Source organism: Eublepharis macularius, chromosome 5 (assembly GCF_028583425.1).
Source record: "Eublepharis macularius isolate TG4126 chromosome 5, MPM_Emac_v1.0, whole genome shotgun sequence".
Taxonomy (NCBI): domain Eukaryota; kingdom Metazoa; phylum Chordata; class Lepidosauria; order Squamata; family Eublepharidae; genus Eublepharis; species Eublepharis macularius.
In genome coordinates this window covers 84,938,538-84,953,834 of record NC_072794.1, presented here as the reverse complement: position 1 = coordinate 84,953,834, position 15,297 = coordinate 84,938,538, and the positions used below count along the sequence as shown (strand labels likewise).

Sequence of the window (15,297 nt, the reverse complement as noted above, 5' to 3'; positions counted from 1 at the left end):
AGCAACCAGAACGCAGACGGGTGAAAGACAAGTGAGAGTCAGGGCCGGATCTACATATTTTTTTGAGTGGGGGCAAAAGTAAAAAATGGTGCCCCCTTATATTTTTTCTTTATATATACGTATATGATCAATGTTTTCCATATAGATATATAATAAACAACTCTTTTAAACAATAGAATAAATTGTGTTGACTGCCTTTGCAGAAAGGGACTCAGTATACAACCCGGGGAACAAAGATTTCAAACACTCATGAAACAGTTTTTAGGAAATTTTAAATAGTGCCAAGTGCCAAGTGCCAAGACAATTAATATAATAAATACCATTTCATGAAATTCAGCTGGTAGAGACAAAGTTCATATGGTAAAGAGTCCAATTTCTGAGCTCCTAACAATTTTTTAATTGTTAGGAGCTCAGAAGCCTTTACGGTTTGATTCTATCATTTGCCAACTGGGTGATATATAAGAATTGGGTTTGGTGACCATCTTTGAAGGTTATGCCTGTGAGGAAGTAAGAGTACAAAACGGGAATTGGAAATCTGCTAGCAAAACCCGTCGGCTGTATGTTTGAAGGAACGTTCAGCTCTAGTTCTTCTAGACAATATGATGGTCTTTGCCATTTAACCTATCTATGAAAGAGAAAGAAAAAGTTATTAATTGTGTGATCTTCACCAGTTGGACTCTTTACCATATGAACTTTGTCTCTACCAGTTGAATTTCATGAAATTGTATTTATTATATTAATTGTCTTTGCACTTGGCACTTGGCACTATTTAAAATTTCCTAAAAACTGTTTCATGAGTGTTTGAAATCTTTGTTTCCTGGGTTGTATACTGAGACTGTTTAACCTGTCTGGGTGACCTCCCCTTATAGCTACCCTTTGCAGAAAGGGAGGCAAGGCTGCTGCTGGGGCAAGGCTCACGGGTAAGCATGCTCCCGAATGCAAGTTGAACTCATCCCAGAGAAAGCCCACACTGACAAAACCGAAAGACAGGAATACAATTCCCCCACAACCAAAGTGAATGAATCAGAGAATCTAATCAGAGAATCCCATGTATTCCTACCAAACCAAATGGAGGGAAGGGACACAGCTGGAACTTAGGCCAACAGAACCAGTGTCATTCACAGCAGCCAGGCACTGGATTCAGCAAGTGGAGAAACAACTCCAAATAGAACCAAGCAGTATCCAACTAGAAGCATAAGGCATTCCCTTACTTCAGTTTGCTTCTGTTGCGTTACATCGCAGCTTTTGCCTTGCTTCAGTTTGGTTTGGGAGGGATGGATGTGATTCTTTGGTGTGGTGTTGGTTTCCTTCCTTCACTTTGGTTGGGGGGAGGGATTCCATTCCTGTGCTTCAGTTAGATTCTGTTGGGCTTTCTCTGATATGAGCTCAGCTTGCATTTGGGAATTTTCCCTGGCCATGTCAGCCTTGCCCCAATGTGTTTTTGCAATGGGAGTCAGCTTTGACAGTTTACCCCTATTTTTAGGAGAGCTCACCCTTTACTTTGCTCATTCACACATTCAGATCCTTGTTGTCCCTCCAAGAAAGGAACAGGCCTATGCAAAGCAGCTTCTGGAAGTTTGCTCAGCTGTGGACTCACTGTATGTCCTTGGGCATATCAACATATCTCAATATGCTGAGAGGAAGTAGAGACCTACCCTGCAGGGTTATTGTGCAAATAAGAACTATTTCAAAAATAAATCAGCCAGAATGCTCCAGCTGGACTCTCTATACCTGGCATTATTCCTCCTCCAAAAAGCTGCTTCTTGACAGCATTGTATGTAGGATGGCTGCCCTACAACCCTGGTATTCCCTTCCACTGGAAGTCTTCCAAAACCCAAGAGTCTTCTAGCTGGGCTGATTGCCAATGATGAGGCAGAATAGCAACCATACTGAGAAACGTTTTGATCACAGTTCAGATAGGTGAAAGGGGGGCTTGAGGTCTAGAAACTTGCATAGACTTGCTTTCCAGGCTGTTTCCAAAACATTTTTCCAGGCTGGCAATGTGGCAACGTAGTGAGTACCATTATTTTGGTTTTTCCCACCCCACCTTTGACCCACTGAACACGTATTGCCTCCTCTGAATCTTTGGGACAACAAAAGATGGAGATTTACACAAAGGCCCCCAAAAGAGGCTCTTTAAAGAGAGGCTTGCGAATCCTACCTTTTCAGATTGCCAAAGAAACAATCAGGAACCCCTTTCCTAAATGGGAGCTTTGAAGATGCAGCTAAGCTGGGGTCTACAAGGAGCTTAGCAATATGACAAAGAAAGCACTCTGCACATGTGCGGAGGCATTCCTGTGTTAGTTAGAATGTTCCAAAGCCAGTATTGAATAAAGATTCTGAAAAACAGCCCTGGAGGTAAAAAAAAAAAAAAAGATGCAAAGCCTGTTAAAGTGCCTCATAGCAGAAAATTGAGCTAGGCAGTGGGCTCTTATTCATCTCCAGTTCTTAAAAGAGAGGTGCCAGGAAACACGTGCCAAGCCCCATCCTTGAATTTCTCAATTCTGGATATAACCAGGCTGGTTGTGATTACTGTAGGACTAAATGTACCTTGAGGGAAAACTAAGGTGGGAGTTTGTTGTTCTGAAGGGAAATTACTTCGGGAGGGGAAGCAGAGAAGAAGCAGAGGGGGGAGGAACCTGTGGAAATGCTTCACTCTTTCCTTGCCTGCCGTTCCTCCATTCCAGACAGCCTTTCCACCAAACCTGGCTAGCGAACAGAGCATCCCAAAGGCAGAGCTGCTATCCTTCAGAGAGCGAGGGGCAAGCGCCACCAGTGGCCTCTTTCCCTCCCTCCCTGCGAGCCTGACAACTTCTGCCAAGGTGGCTGCCCTGAAAGAGAGGCCTGGCCCGATATTTATCCTGCCCACTCTGCTCCTCGCAGCAGTTGCCGTTGCACAGGCTGCAAAGAAGAGTGAGAGGGAGGCCAGCAGCACGTGCTCTGCGTGCATGCGCGTGCACAGCAGCAGCTGCCTTGCCACTGCTTGCTCTCGGCATGCAGTTGGGCACACAGTCGAGGAAGAGGGGAAGGGCAGCTGGCAGCCAGGCTGGCTCTGCATGTGGGCACATACGCATAGAAGCCTCCTTGCGGGCACCCTCTCTTTGGTGCCACCCGGAGCAAGCGACCCCCCCCCCCGCCACTCCCCTAAATCCAGCCCTGGTGAGAGTAGACAGATGTCAGTGATACTGCAAAGGGAGGGAAAGACGAGTCCAGGAGGTAGATAAGATAGGGGTGTGTGGGAGTGACAGCAAGAACAATAGTACACAAACATTCAGGGGAAAGTTACATTTTAAGTTAGAAACACTTTTCTGCAGGTGGGTAACACACACATTGTCAAATCCTATGCTTGAAAAAATGATTTATTAGGAAGCTTCACCATAATTTCCCCACCCAATTATTTTGTTTGTTTATTTGTTTCTAGTAAGGCAGGTATAGCAATGCTTTTGCACAAAGGTTGCAGACTTAATAACCGGGCAACAGCAGGTGCCTGACCACTAAGGCTGAGGCAGGACTAGGTTAGCAGAAGGCTCCATGGCCATGGATGCTCTGAAGAACGTCAAAGTACGAAAATTTGAAATTCCTTACTTTGTATGGTCCATGTGTAAGCCAAATGTCTATTTCTGTCATTTTACAACATACAGAGAAGAAAAGCTGCAAATAGAGAGTTATTCCCAGTATTTTAATTACTAAATCTGCACTAAAGCCTTTTAGATGAACTGTAGTTCAGGCAAATTTTGTTTCCTTAATTAAGGATTTGGAAATCTCAAGCTTTCTGTGAAAAATCAATGGAAAGGGTCAATAGAAAAACAAGTGTTGGTAAATATAAAATCCCTATGGTATCTTTAAGTAATGAATACAACAATAATTCACTCTAAGTCTTCATTATCAGTTTGCCCGCTATATTAAATTCCACAATAAGTATACATTTATACATTTAATGCGTTGGTATAATTATCTTTTAAATGGTGTCAAGGCACTCAAGAATTGCAAAGCAAAGTTCAGAAGTTTATATTTCACAATCCCTGTCAGCACTGAGAACCATTTTTACCAAATTGCTAATGAAGTTAGCATGCACAGCTTCACTTACTAGACAGCCCATAAGTTTAAGATATCTATTGTGGCACATTATCCTTTAGACAGACACTTGACATTGGATACAAAGGTATAAGGCTAGCTTTACTGCTGCCTTAAACAGGTACCTGTGCTCTCCCTCCCCTTGTCTTGTCATTCATTGCCTCTGCTGCAATTAACCCTTTTGTCTCTGGTTTTAATGTTGCTGTGCTTGTGTGAAAAGGTGGCAGGAGAATGTAAGCAAATATAGCATTATCGTTTTCACATCTAGAAATGCATTTATATGTACAGGAAGTGTGAAAAACAATCGGTAGTGGCAGGGTAGCAGGCAGGAGCAGTATTCTGGTTCGAGTGTCAGACTAGTATCTGGGAATCCTGAGTTCAGACCCTCACTCTGCCATGAAAAGCGCTGGGTGACTTCAGGCCAATAATTCTTTCTCAGCCTTACAGGGTTGTTTGGGGGACAGAATGGAGAAGGGAGAGCCATGTATGCTGGCCTGAGTTCTTGGAGGAAGGGTGGGATAAAAATGTAAAAGAAAATGTAAAAAAGTCCAACAGAGAGAGAGGGAGGAATAATGGCACACACACACACACCCAGCAGCAGAACTACCCTCTATTTCCTGTTACACCTCCCTAATGACAAGGCCAGCTCTGGAGAGGTATCCTTTGAGAGTGTAGCAATATAAAAAGAATTGATTAAGTTGTAGTTCCTGGGAGGAACCAGGAAGTAGGCAAGTATGGTGACAGAATCCTAGGTGGAAGGCTGACAACCATCTGTGAGTAGACCTGTAAAAAGGAATAAAAGAAGAGAGGGAAAATTGGGGGTCTGAAACCACCAGGGACATTGAACCTCCAAGCCTTGAACTTGGCCCAGGCATGGAAGACCTGGAAAGAGGAGTTTAATTTGTATGTGGACATTGCAATGGCAGATAAAGAGGAGGATGTGAAAGTGAAACTGTTTTCATACCTAATTGGAGAAAAAGGGAGGGAATGATAAGTGAGACATTCTGTGCAAATATTCCCCAAGCACAGCATAATCTGACTACAATATTGGCCTGTTTTGATGCCCATTGCAACCCCAGAAAGAATGAAACAGTAGAAGGGTACAATTTTTTAAAGCCAGAATTGAGTAACGGGGAAGGCATTGGTGAGTATTGCACAAATTTGGAAATACTTGCAGCCAGGGCTCATTTCGAGGGGGAACGCGCAGGAACGCAGTTCTGGCAGTTCCCCAAAGAGGTCACATGTCAGGTGGCCCCGCCCACCTGACTCTTGGCCATTTTGGGCCCGTTTCAGCCTGGTTTGGGCTGAAACATTAAGATATCTATTGTGGAGATATTAAAGGTTCAGGATAGTGTGTGGCATTCAGGACACAGAAGTGCAAGAGAGATTACTGAGGGAAGCTAATTTGACCTTAGAGGAAAGTTTAGAGATATGCAGGGCTGCTAAGTTGTCTAAGGACAGGACCAGAACCCTGGAGTGACAAATACTGGAGCCAGTGCATAAAGTCCAACAGAGAGAGAGGGAGAAACCAAGCACAAGAACGTTAGTGAACTCTGCTGAGCATTCCAAATACTGTGGAGGTAAATGCTCAAGACAAAGAAAATTGCCCAGTTTATGGGCAAAAATGCCATAAATGTGATAAATTTAACCACTTTGCATTCAAGTGTCTCTCCAAACAGAATAAGCCCAAATCTAGAGTGCAACTGGTGAATATGGAGTGTGATAGTGAAGGTGAAGACCTCTTTTGGATAACAGATCAAGTGATAAATTCAGTACAGGAAAACCCTGCAAGGCAGCAGACCATTGTATGCAGCCATGGTACTGGATGATAAAACAGTACAATTCCCATTAGATTGTAGTGCCAGTTGCAACATTATCCCAAGGCATCTAGTGGATCACTGCATTCCCCGAGAAGAAACCAACCAGTGGGAAAATGTAAACTTAAAATTACTAACCCAAGAACAGGCAAGAAATACAGGGTGGAGTTTTTGGTTGTACATGATCATACCGCAATTCCTCTGTTAGGCAATAGAGCAGTGCCAGCTCTGAATCTGATAAAGGTTCAGCACCACAGCATATTAAAAGCAGACAGTGGAGTGATAGAAGATTCAGGACAAGAAACGTGGAGTCTAGAAAGGATACGAAAGGAATTTACGGATGTGTTCAAGGGAGATGGACAACTTGAGGGTGTTTATAAAATAGAAATTGATAGCACTGTGCAGTCTGTTAAGTTACCAAAGAGAAAATTACCAGTAGCTCTGATACAGCCTCTGAAGGAGGAACCACTTCATTTACAGAGGAGGGCAATCATACGATTCGTAGAGAAAAGCATGGAATGGATAAGCAGTATGATGGTGATGAGGAAGCCATCTGGTAAATTAAGGGTATGTGTAGATCCAAAGCCATTGAACAAAGCATTTTAAAAGAAGCCACTTTTCTTCATCCACAATTTTTTTAATTAAACAATTTTATTAATAAAATGCATACAATAAATTACAAGATAGCACAGATTAACAAATAACAATTGGTAACTAAAACACAACCAATAACCAAATTACAATACTATATACAATCATCCACTATTGATGACATCCTATCTGATTTGTCAAAGGCACAACTTTTTTTCAGTTTGTGATGTAAAAAATGGGTTCTGGCATATTCAGTTGGATGAAGAATCCAGTTTTTTGACAACATTTGCCACACCTTTTGGAAGATGCTGTTGGCTGAAGATGCTGATGGGTATCCGTCTGGCTCCTGAAGTATTTCAGAACAGACTGGCACAGTCCTTGGAGGGGCTGACAGGAATTAGAATAATTTCTGATGATGTGCTAATAGTGGGAGAAGGTGACAACCTACAACAGGCAAGGCAGGATCCCGACTGCAAACTAATCACATTTTTTAAGAGGTGCAAAGAAAGGAATATAAAATTGAATTGGGACAAAGCCCCATACATTGGACATTTAATTGACCTCAAAAAGCCTGAAAGTAGACCCAGAAAAATTGAGAGCTATCTGAGATATGCCCAGACCTCAAGATGTCAAGCAAGTCCTTTGTTTCTAGGGATGACCTCTACCTAGCTAAATTTTATAAATAACTCTTAGAGAAACATGAACCTCTGAGACAGCTGACACATCACAATGCAATATGGGAGTGGTCTGACCAACGCAAAGAGGCTATCCAAAATGTAACGGAGATGATTACTACTGCCCCTATTTTGAAATATTATAACCCAGAAGAACTGCTGATGCTGCAGTGTGATGCATCAGAGACAGGTCTAGGCATTTCAGTTTTATAAGGGGGCTGCCAGTCACATTTAAAAGCAAAGCCTTATCAGAAACAGAAAAGGGATATACTCAAATTGAAAAAAAAAACTACTTGCCTCTTTTTGGAATGGAGAAATTTATGGGTGCAAGGTAGATATACAGACCATAAATTTCTGGAAAATATATGGAAGAAGCCCTTACGAAGTGCACCAAAACAACTACGGTGCATGGTGATGCGACTGCAGAAATACGATATACAGATTAATTACTGCCGAGACAGAGACCTAGTACAGGCTGATACCTTAAGTCGAGCTTATTTATCAGAAACAGACACGAAGGGCTCAGTAGAAGCGGAAGTAGAAACCATTAATATGGTTCAGTACCTAACCCATTTCAGAGGAACAGCTGAGGGAAATTCAGTGGCAAACAGAAGACGATAACATACTACAGATATTAAACTTATGATATTGCGAGGCTGGCCAGAAACAAAAGACCTTGTTCCAAAAGAGAGAACACCATTCTTAGATGAGCTTTGTGTTCAGAATGGTATTATCTTCAGAGGAGAAAGGGCAGTAATACTAGAAGCACTTAGGACAGAAATTATCTATAAAGTCCATTCATCCCATCTGGGCATTGAAGTATGTCTGCGACGGGCTAGGAAAACCATTTATTGGCCCGGAATGAACAAATGATTAAAGACTTTCATGGAGAAATGTGATGTGTGCAGGTCTTGAAGAGACCATCAACCAAAGGAAATGTTAGTACAGCATGGCATTCTAGAGAGACCTTGGGCACAAGTAGGACAAGGAATACCTAATTATCATAATACCTAATCATCACGCATCTGACGAAGAGAACTGTGATTCTCAAAAGCTTATGCTACAGTAAAGTTGGTTAGTCTTAAAGGTGCTACTGGACTCTTTTCTGTTTTGCTACTACAGACTTACACGGCCAACTCCTCTGGATCTAATTATCATAGATTACTTTTCCAACTTTTGGGAAGTAGACTATTTACCAGATATTTCAGCCAGAACAGTTATACGCAAGATAAAAGCACAGTTTGCATGCTATGGGATACCAGATACAATCTGCTCTGACAATGCAGCCCAGTTTGTGGGGAAGGAATTCCACAAATTCAGCAAGGAATGGGACTTTGATCACGTTACATCATTGCCTGGATATCCCCAAAGTAATGGCAAAGCTAAGTCCTCTGTAAAGACAGTGAAAAAACTCTTAAGAAAAACAAAAGCTGCACGATCAGACCCATACCTATCACTCTTAGAACATAGACACTCCATCTCAAGGCCTAAATTCAAGTCCAGTGCAATGGCTAATGAGCAGAAGAACGAAGACCCTTTTACCCACAAATGAGAGATTACTGCAGCTAGGGTTTATGGGGAATGTCCTCAGTGAACTGAGAAAACATCGCCTACAATGACAGGCTATATATTATAATCAGTCCTCCAAAGATTTTCCAGACCTACAACCAGAAAACGCAGTGCAAATTCAACCATTAAGAAGGTACGATTTGACATAAAGCAACAGTACTTCAGCCAATAAATCAACATTCATACCAGGTGCAAATGGACAGTGGCCAAGTATTGAGAAGGAACCGAAGACACCTCAGGAGAACAACAAAGGCAGTCAATGAGGGAATAGGCTATGACTGAGCATGTTTAATATAGGTAAAAAGGTAAAGGTAGTCCCCAGTGTAAACACCTACTCATTACTGACACGGGGGGGGGGCATTGCATCATGACATTTTGTTGGCAGACTTTTTGTTACAGGGTGGTTTGCCATTGCCTTCCCCCATCTTCTACACTTTACCCCCAGGAAACTGGGTACGCATTTTACCGACCTCGGAAGGTTGGAAGGCCATCAGCCTTGAGCCGGCTTCCTGAACCCGGCTTCCACCAGGATCGAACTCAGATCGTGAGCAGAGCTTGGGCTGCAGTACTGCTGCTTACCACTCTGTGCCACGGAGCTCATGTTTAATATAAAGATCAAGACAATACACTCTGAAATAGAGAGTTCTGCCAACCAGCCTTTTGCTACAGTCTGCAGATGAAAAGAAAATAAAAGGAATGGGGAGGGTATCTTGACTTCATGGGATCATGTAGCAGGAATTGGGTAAAGTTAGCCTATGTTCCTACTTTGAGAAATTAGTAGGTTGTCTGTTGTGAATGATGAACATGCAAAAAATCAGCCCTAACTGAAGAAAGCTCTAACAAAGCAGGACAAAAGGTATTCCAGAATGTGAAATGTAGTACCTGTTTAATGTCTTTTATCCAAGGGGATCTGAAAGTATATCAGGGTGCGTGGTGTCATGAAATGCCGGCAAATTCTTTGCAGCATTTCCAGGTATAATTAAATGAAAATCAGCCAGTCTGGTACTCTAAATCAGTACCCTTGTCATTGCCATGGTGAGAAACACTGTATCTGTTAAAATTCTGCCCACAACCCAAGTTGTTATGAGCTACAGAAACATTATGTAGCAAACCTGATCATGCCAAAATCTGGCCAAGTTTCAAATAATGAGCAAAGGTAGTGATAGCCATAAATATAGAGGATTTCCTTCTGCTGAAGCCCCTTAAACCTGGCTCCCAGAAACATTAGACTAAATCAGTGTAACTGCTGGTGAGGCAGAAGAACATCCTCTTCCAAATGGAACTCAAAGACTGAATGTAATAGCAGCCATCTTATTATTTGAATCTTTCCCACAAGAGCTGTTGCTACTAAACTAGAGAAGGACTGTATGCATTTTCATGAACCATCAGAGATACATAGGGAATAATATTAGTAAAGGAAGAGGCTGAAGAACATAACAGGATTAGGGAGAGTGCAAAAGGCTTTGCTTAGTGAGTTTTAGACACTGGGATTTAAGTTCACAATCTGGCAAATACATAACATTATAGAGTGCAAGCAAGAAGGCAGTGACTTCGATGGATAATCGCAGCATAATTCCTGCATAAGTTGAAAGGTAAGATTAGAAAGCAGTTATAACAACAGAGGAGGGGAAACAAGCACCAGAACTGTAATATTTGAGCATCCTGAATTCTTCCCAGCTTACAGAATTTCTTGACTCTAATTGCCAAAAAAAAGAAATGAACCTTTTCTTGGTGGACAGTAGTTGCCTTTTCATTTATTTTTATATAATGTATTTAGATGTCTCAGCTGAGCCAAATTACATGGTTTGGCACATGTTGAAGCAATAACTTCATAATTAACATTTAGCAAATCCCTTTCTGTTTTCTTAATTACATATCCTTACACTTGCTCATGGAGTCTACATTTCCCTTTACGGCCCTGCCAGTCAATCCTGCCAAGTATTTGGAGCATCTAGGATTTGGTTTTGGAGTTGAGTCTGAAATGCTGTCAAAAGTGTCTTGTACCAGTGAGGGTTATTGGAGGCAGTGCTACATCGTTTGTAATTGCACTCGAACAAGATATCCCAGGTTGGCTGCAGATTAGTTTCCTGTTGGGCTGGCAAAAAGTGACTGACCAAACTGCCTTGTGCCTTAATTGCTGGAGTGAAATTAAATTGCTCTTCCTGTTTTACTTGTGATGTGAAGTGGATTTCCTTGAATTTGAGCTGATTAAGAAACTAGCCTCCAATTTCAAACAGTTAGCCTCCTTATTAAATGTAAGGATCTTATTTCTTACTTTCTGTTTTCAGATTGGTCACCTGCTGGTGGAAAATATTGAGCGAGAAGCTTTTCATCTCTCTTCCCGTCTCATTAATGTGTCCTACCGCAGGACTGTGCGAGCCCTTGTGTTTGCTTTAAAGCACAAGCCTGAAACTCGAGTACAAGTTCAACGTGGCGTGTTGTCACCTAGTACATTTGTACAAAGCCACAAGAAGTGACCCAAGTGCCTGGTACAGATTTGGAGGGCTGTCCTGACTGCATCCTGTAAAGAAATAGGAAGCCTCTTCTGTTTTCCAAAGCAATAGGATAATATTAACAATGGCAATCACACTGTAATACTAGAGGAACAAGAATACTTCAGGAAGTCCATTGAAGGACACCAAGTTTTCATTTTAACGCAAAGGGTGGTTTGCAGTTCAGAGAGCAAACTGGGATGGGGAAACCATTCTTTACCTTATGGTAAATAATTTTAGCTGGAAGCAGACCTGACCTTACTAATAAACATAGCTCTTCTTGCATATGGCCAAACACCTACATGGGCTTTGTCTCAGGAATCAGTAGGATGCTTAGAAAAAACCAGTTGTGAGCTGTGAAGGGACCACAACTGGGTTCATAGGGTGAAGGCTAGTCAGTATGCAAGTCTCTTTCATCACACACTTACCTTACCACTTAGAAAAATAGCATTTAGGGATCTATGGAGGCTGTGCAAAGCGTGACATTCTTAAATGCTTGTAAGCCGGATTGTGAGTTTACATAAGGAAGTCACACTTAGTAGTTCAGGTTTACCCTCTACAATTCCAGAGACTGATATCCTGAAGTCTGGAAGGACAAGTGGCTTTTGGTTGCCCCCTCCGGCTGTATATGAAACTGATAGATGTGCTCTCCACCCCATCTTATTCATCTAAGTAGTTTTGCTGTATTTGAAGGTTTTCAAATAATGTTTTGAACTGTCATATTTTAATTTGCCCTCCAACCTTACATTCTTGTGTTTTTTAAGCAAGGTGACTTTTTCTTCTCCTCATGACTGGTACAAACAAGAACTGTAATGAAATTTCTAGGTATAATTTACATGAAGAAAATAACCTAAACATTGGTCTCTTCAACAAAATAAAAGAATATTAAACTGAGCTTCATAGTAGTTCTAAAACCCATGGGGCTGGATTCATAAGCCTTGCCCTAATTCCTCCAATGCAACACATGTTGTGTGGGGGCAAGGCTCAAGGCAAGGCAGCAGATAAGAGTGATGTTTAGCAGTGCTGATACAATGTCCATATTGAATAACTTAAGAAGATACCAACAAAGGAACAGATAAAAAGAAATGGGAAGTTGGAAAGCCAAAGCATAGCATCAAGGGAGAAATGAGAATATGACAAAACCTTTGAGGTATGTTCAGACAAACAGTCCTGGGGGTGATACTCCTTTCAAGCCAAGAAAGATTATAGAAGAACAAGGCCTAATAAGACCAAAAGAGGAGTTCTACTGGGATAGACCTTTCTATTTGGATGGATCCTACCCTTTTCCTCTCTCTCCACTGAGCAAGTTTAAAGTCTTCCTCCAATGTAAGTTGCTCTTCCATTGGAGGAAGAGAATCTCAATCTGGAAGAAGGCTGTCTTAACACTGCTAGAAAGAGCAGATGTTGATAAGCGACTAGCTAGGGAAAACGTGGGAACCCTTTCTGCTGTTACATGAACGAATTGGTGGACAAGAGAAATAGAGATGAGGCACAGTGCAATAAAACCAGAGGAGCATGCATGAAGACAAATCTGAAGGCATATACTCTCCAAAGATCTTGCACTATAGATATCTTTTCCATTCTAACTCCTTTCCTTGATAGGCAGTCCACATAATATCAGGCTTGTTAAACCTCTCAATGTGACCTGCTGAATTTGGTTCTTCCCACCCATTACTGTTGTTGCTGTTGTTTGGTCATTGTCTTATTTACAGCTGCCATTCTTTTTTTTTTGATGCTATGACATTTATGTGATATATTGACACCTACCCAGAGTAGCATGAGACCAGCCATTGTCCCTAAGATAGCTCATCTACCAGTGATCTGGCATACTTCATAATTTTTCAGATATTGCAAAAAAAGATTTGAAAGATAACTACCTATCCATTTTCAATTCCAGCTGCAATGCTAACTCTTTCCTGGAAGTAAGATTGAATAAAATGGGACTTACTTCCAAGTATACATGTTTAGTATTGCTTCTTTCATTGTCTTTATTATGTAAATTTCAGTCCACCTTGTCCTCATGGTCGTGAAGCCTTGCCTGAGGTAATGGTTTTAATTGTGAGGTTCAATGGAGAATCCTCTTTGTGCCGCATTCTGGCAAACTATGTCAAAATCCTGCTAGTTATCAGACAAAGCTGTTTCTTTCTGTTACACTCTTTTCATTCTAATAGGACAGGATGTGTGGGACAAGCTCAGCAGCTCCAGCCAACTCCTGGTATCCTAGGAAAAATGTTCCCATCACATCAGCAGTCTTTTCCCTGTGTAAGCAACTCATAGAATACCTAGCTCACACAAAGCATCTCTCTTGGCTAAAAAGGACTCTTAGCATCTCACCCAGTTGACAATCCACTGTCTCCAGCTCACTTCAATCCTATTAACTTTGCAGTGACATGTTTAAACCTTTCGTGCTGTTAGGTCTTTGCCTTTGACTCAGGAGACATAATTTGAGCTCAGTTACCTGTGCAGACAAGAAGTGATAGCTTGTAACCTTTGAGAGTGTTTAATCCATGTTTAAGATTGCCACGTTTCTAGTCAGAGCTCATGCTTGTCCAAAAGTGCCTCCCCTCAAAGAGACACAGTTTTTGTTGCTCTGCTTATCCCTGAATCTCTCTTCTCACTGCCCTGCTGCCTGCTGGAACAATTTGGATTCTCATTTTGCCGCACTGCTGGTAGGGAGAAGGATTATCAGTACATAGGTCTCAGGGAGGAACAAGAAAATGGGCATATCTTCTGTTGTGCCTGGTTAAAATACAGGAACTTTGGGTTGCGATCTGGGAACCCTATACAGCTTACTATCTATCAGCAAAAGTAAAACAGAAGTTATTAGAAAAACGAAAACACAGTCTTATCCCGTGCATATCTGATCAGAAGTCAATCCCATTGAGTTCAATAAGATTCACTCCCATCTAATTGTGATAAACTTTACTTGTTTTTCTCTGCAACAGTAACAGAAAACTTTGTCAACCATCATTTAAATTTGTATAAATTTATGCATGCAAATTTCTCTTGCTCATATACACAAAATGGCATTTCTGTAGCTCCATTAAACCACTTTAATCTGAACCTTTTGATAAATAGAGAAGAAACCAATAGTATAAAACTGTTCAAAGTCAAGTGTGCACTACTGGCATAGAGGGTCAAAACTATCAAAAAAATTCTCACTGTAATTGGCTTTCTTCTGCCCCAGATATCAAAAGCTTATTTTCTATATTGTTAATTTAGAGCCGACATTATTTTAAGTATAGGCAACATCAGAGAATCATACCTCCATATGCCTTTTGTTTTAAAGAAATAATTCACTATTGCTTCCAAATTAAGAATAAAGACAGAGCAAAAATAAAATTGTCTCTACCAAGGTGTAAACTGCAGCAAATGTTGCTAATAAGTTAAAAGCTATTGAAAATAATTCTACAATTATCACTTTATTATAACCCCAATTCAGAGTATATTAGCTAGATCAGCATGCCTGTGATGAAAGCTGGGCAAAGAGGATATTTCCAACATTCTTTCTAACTTGAATATACACAATCAATTATCCTGAAGGATATATTGTTATCTTTTTGAGGGGTATAAAAGGATACAATGCCTGAAATTAGATTCCAAGATAAAGAGCAGCATAATCCAGAAGATGGGGTATTGTCTCTTAAAATACAGAATTGAATGTGTCCTTCGGTGCATTCTAGCTGAGGTCTTATCAACACAACTTTGCAATGTTTTGAAACAGTGTCAATTGAAATCAATGAGAACTAAATGTTAAGTGGATTTTCTAGTACCGTCTACTCCATTGCAAAATAAGGGTATTTTCATCATGACACTAAAAACCATTTGTGCTTTTCCTACATCAGTAATGCAAATTTAAATTGTACATTGTGACTAGCATACATATTTGATTTCAAAACGACTGTCTTCTGCGTTCTATCCCAAAGACTTACATGTTGTAGTTCTACTGGAGAAGCTAAACAGGATTTCAATCTTTAAAATGTGTGGATAGGGGATCATTCCTGGGAGCCATGTGTTCGTTGCTCCGAAGTGTTTGTATGAAGAATGGGATATAAATGCAAATAAAAACATGGGAACATA

General features: G+C 41.0%; 1 protein-coding gene across 2 annotated transcripts in view; it reads left to right on the top strand.

Moving 5' to 3' along the window:
* The window catches only part of TCEANC2 (transcription elongation factor A N-terminal and central domain containing 2), a 21,981-nt gene extending 6,684 nt beyond the window's left edge, over window positions 1-15,297 (top strand). For both annotated transcript variants that reach the window (XM_054981370.1, XM_054981369.1), the window contains exon 5: window positions 11,014-15,297. In XM_054981370.1, coding sequence (XP_054837345.1) covers window positions 11,014-11,202 — 189 coding nt within the window. In that variant the 3' untranslated portion in view covers window positions 11,203-15,297. The remainder of the gene's footprint in view (window positions 1-11,013) is intronic.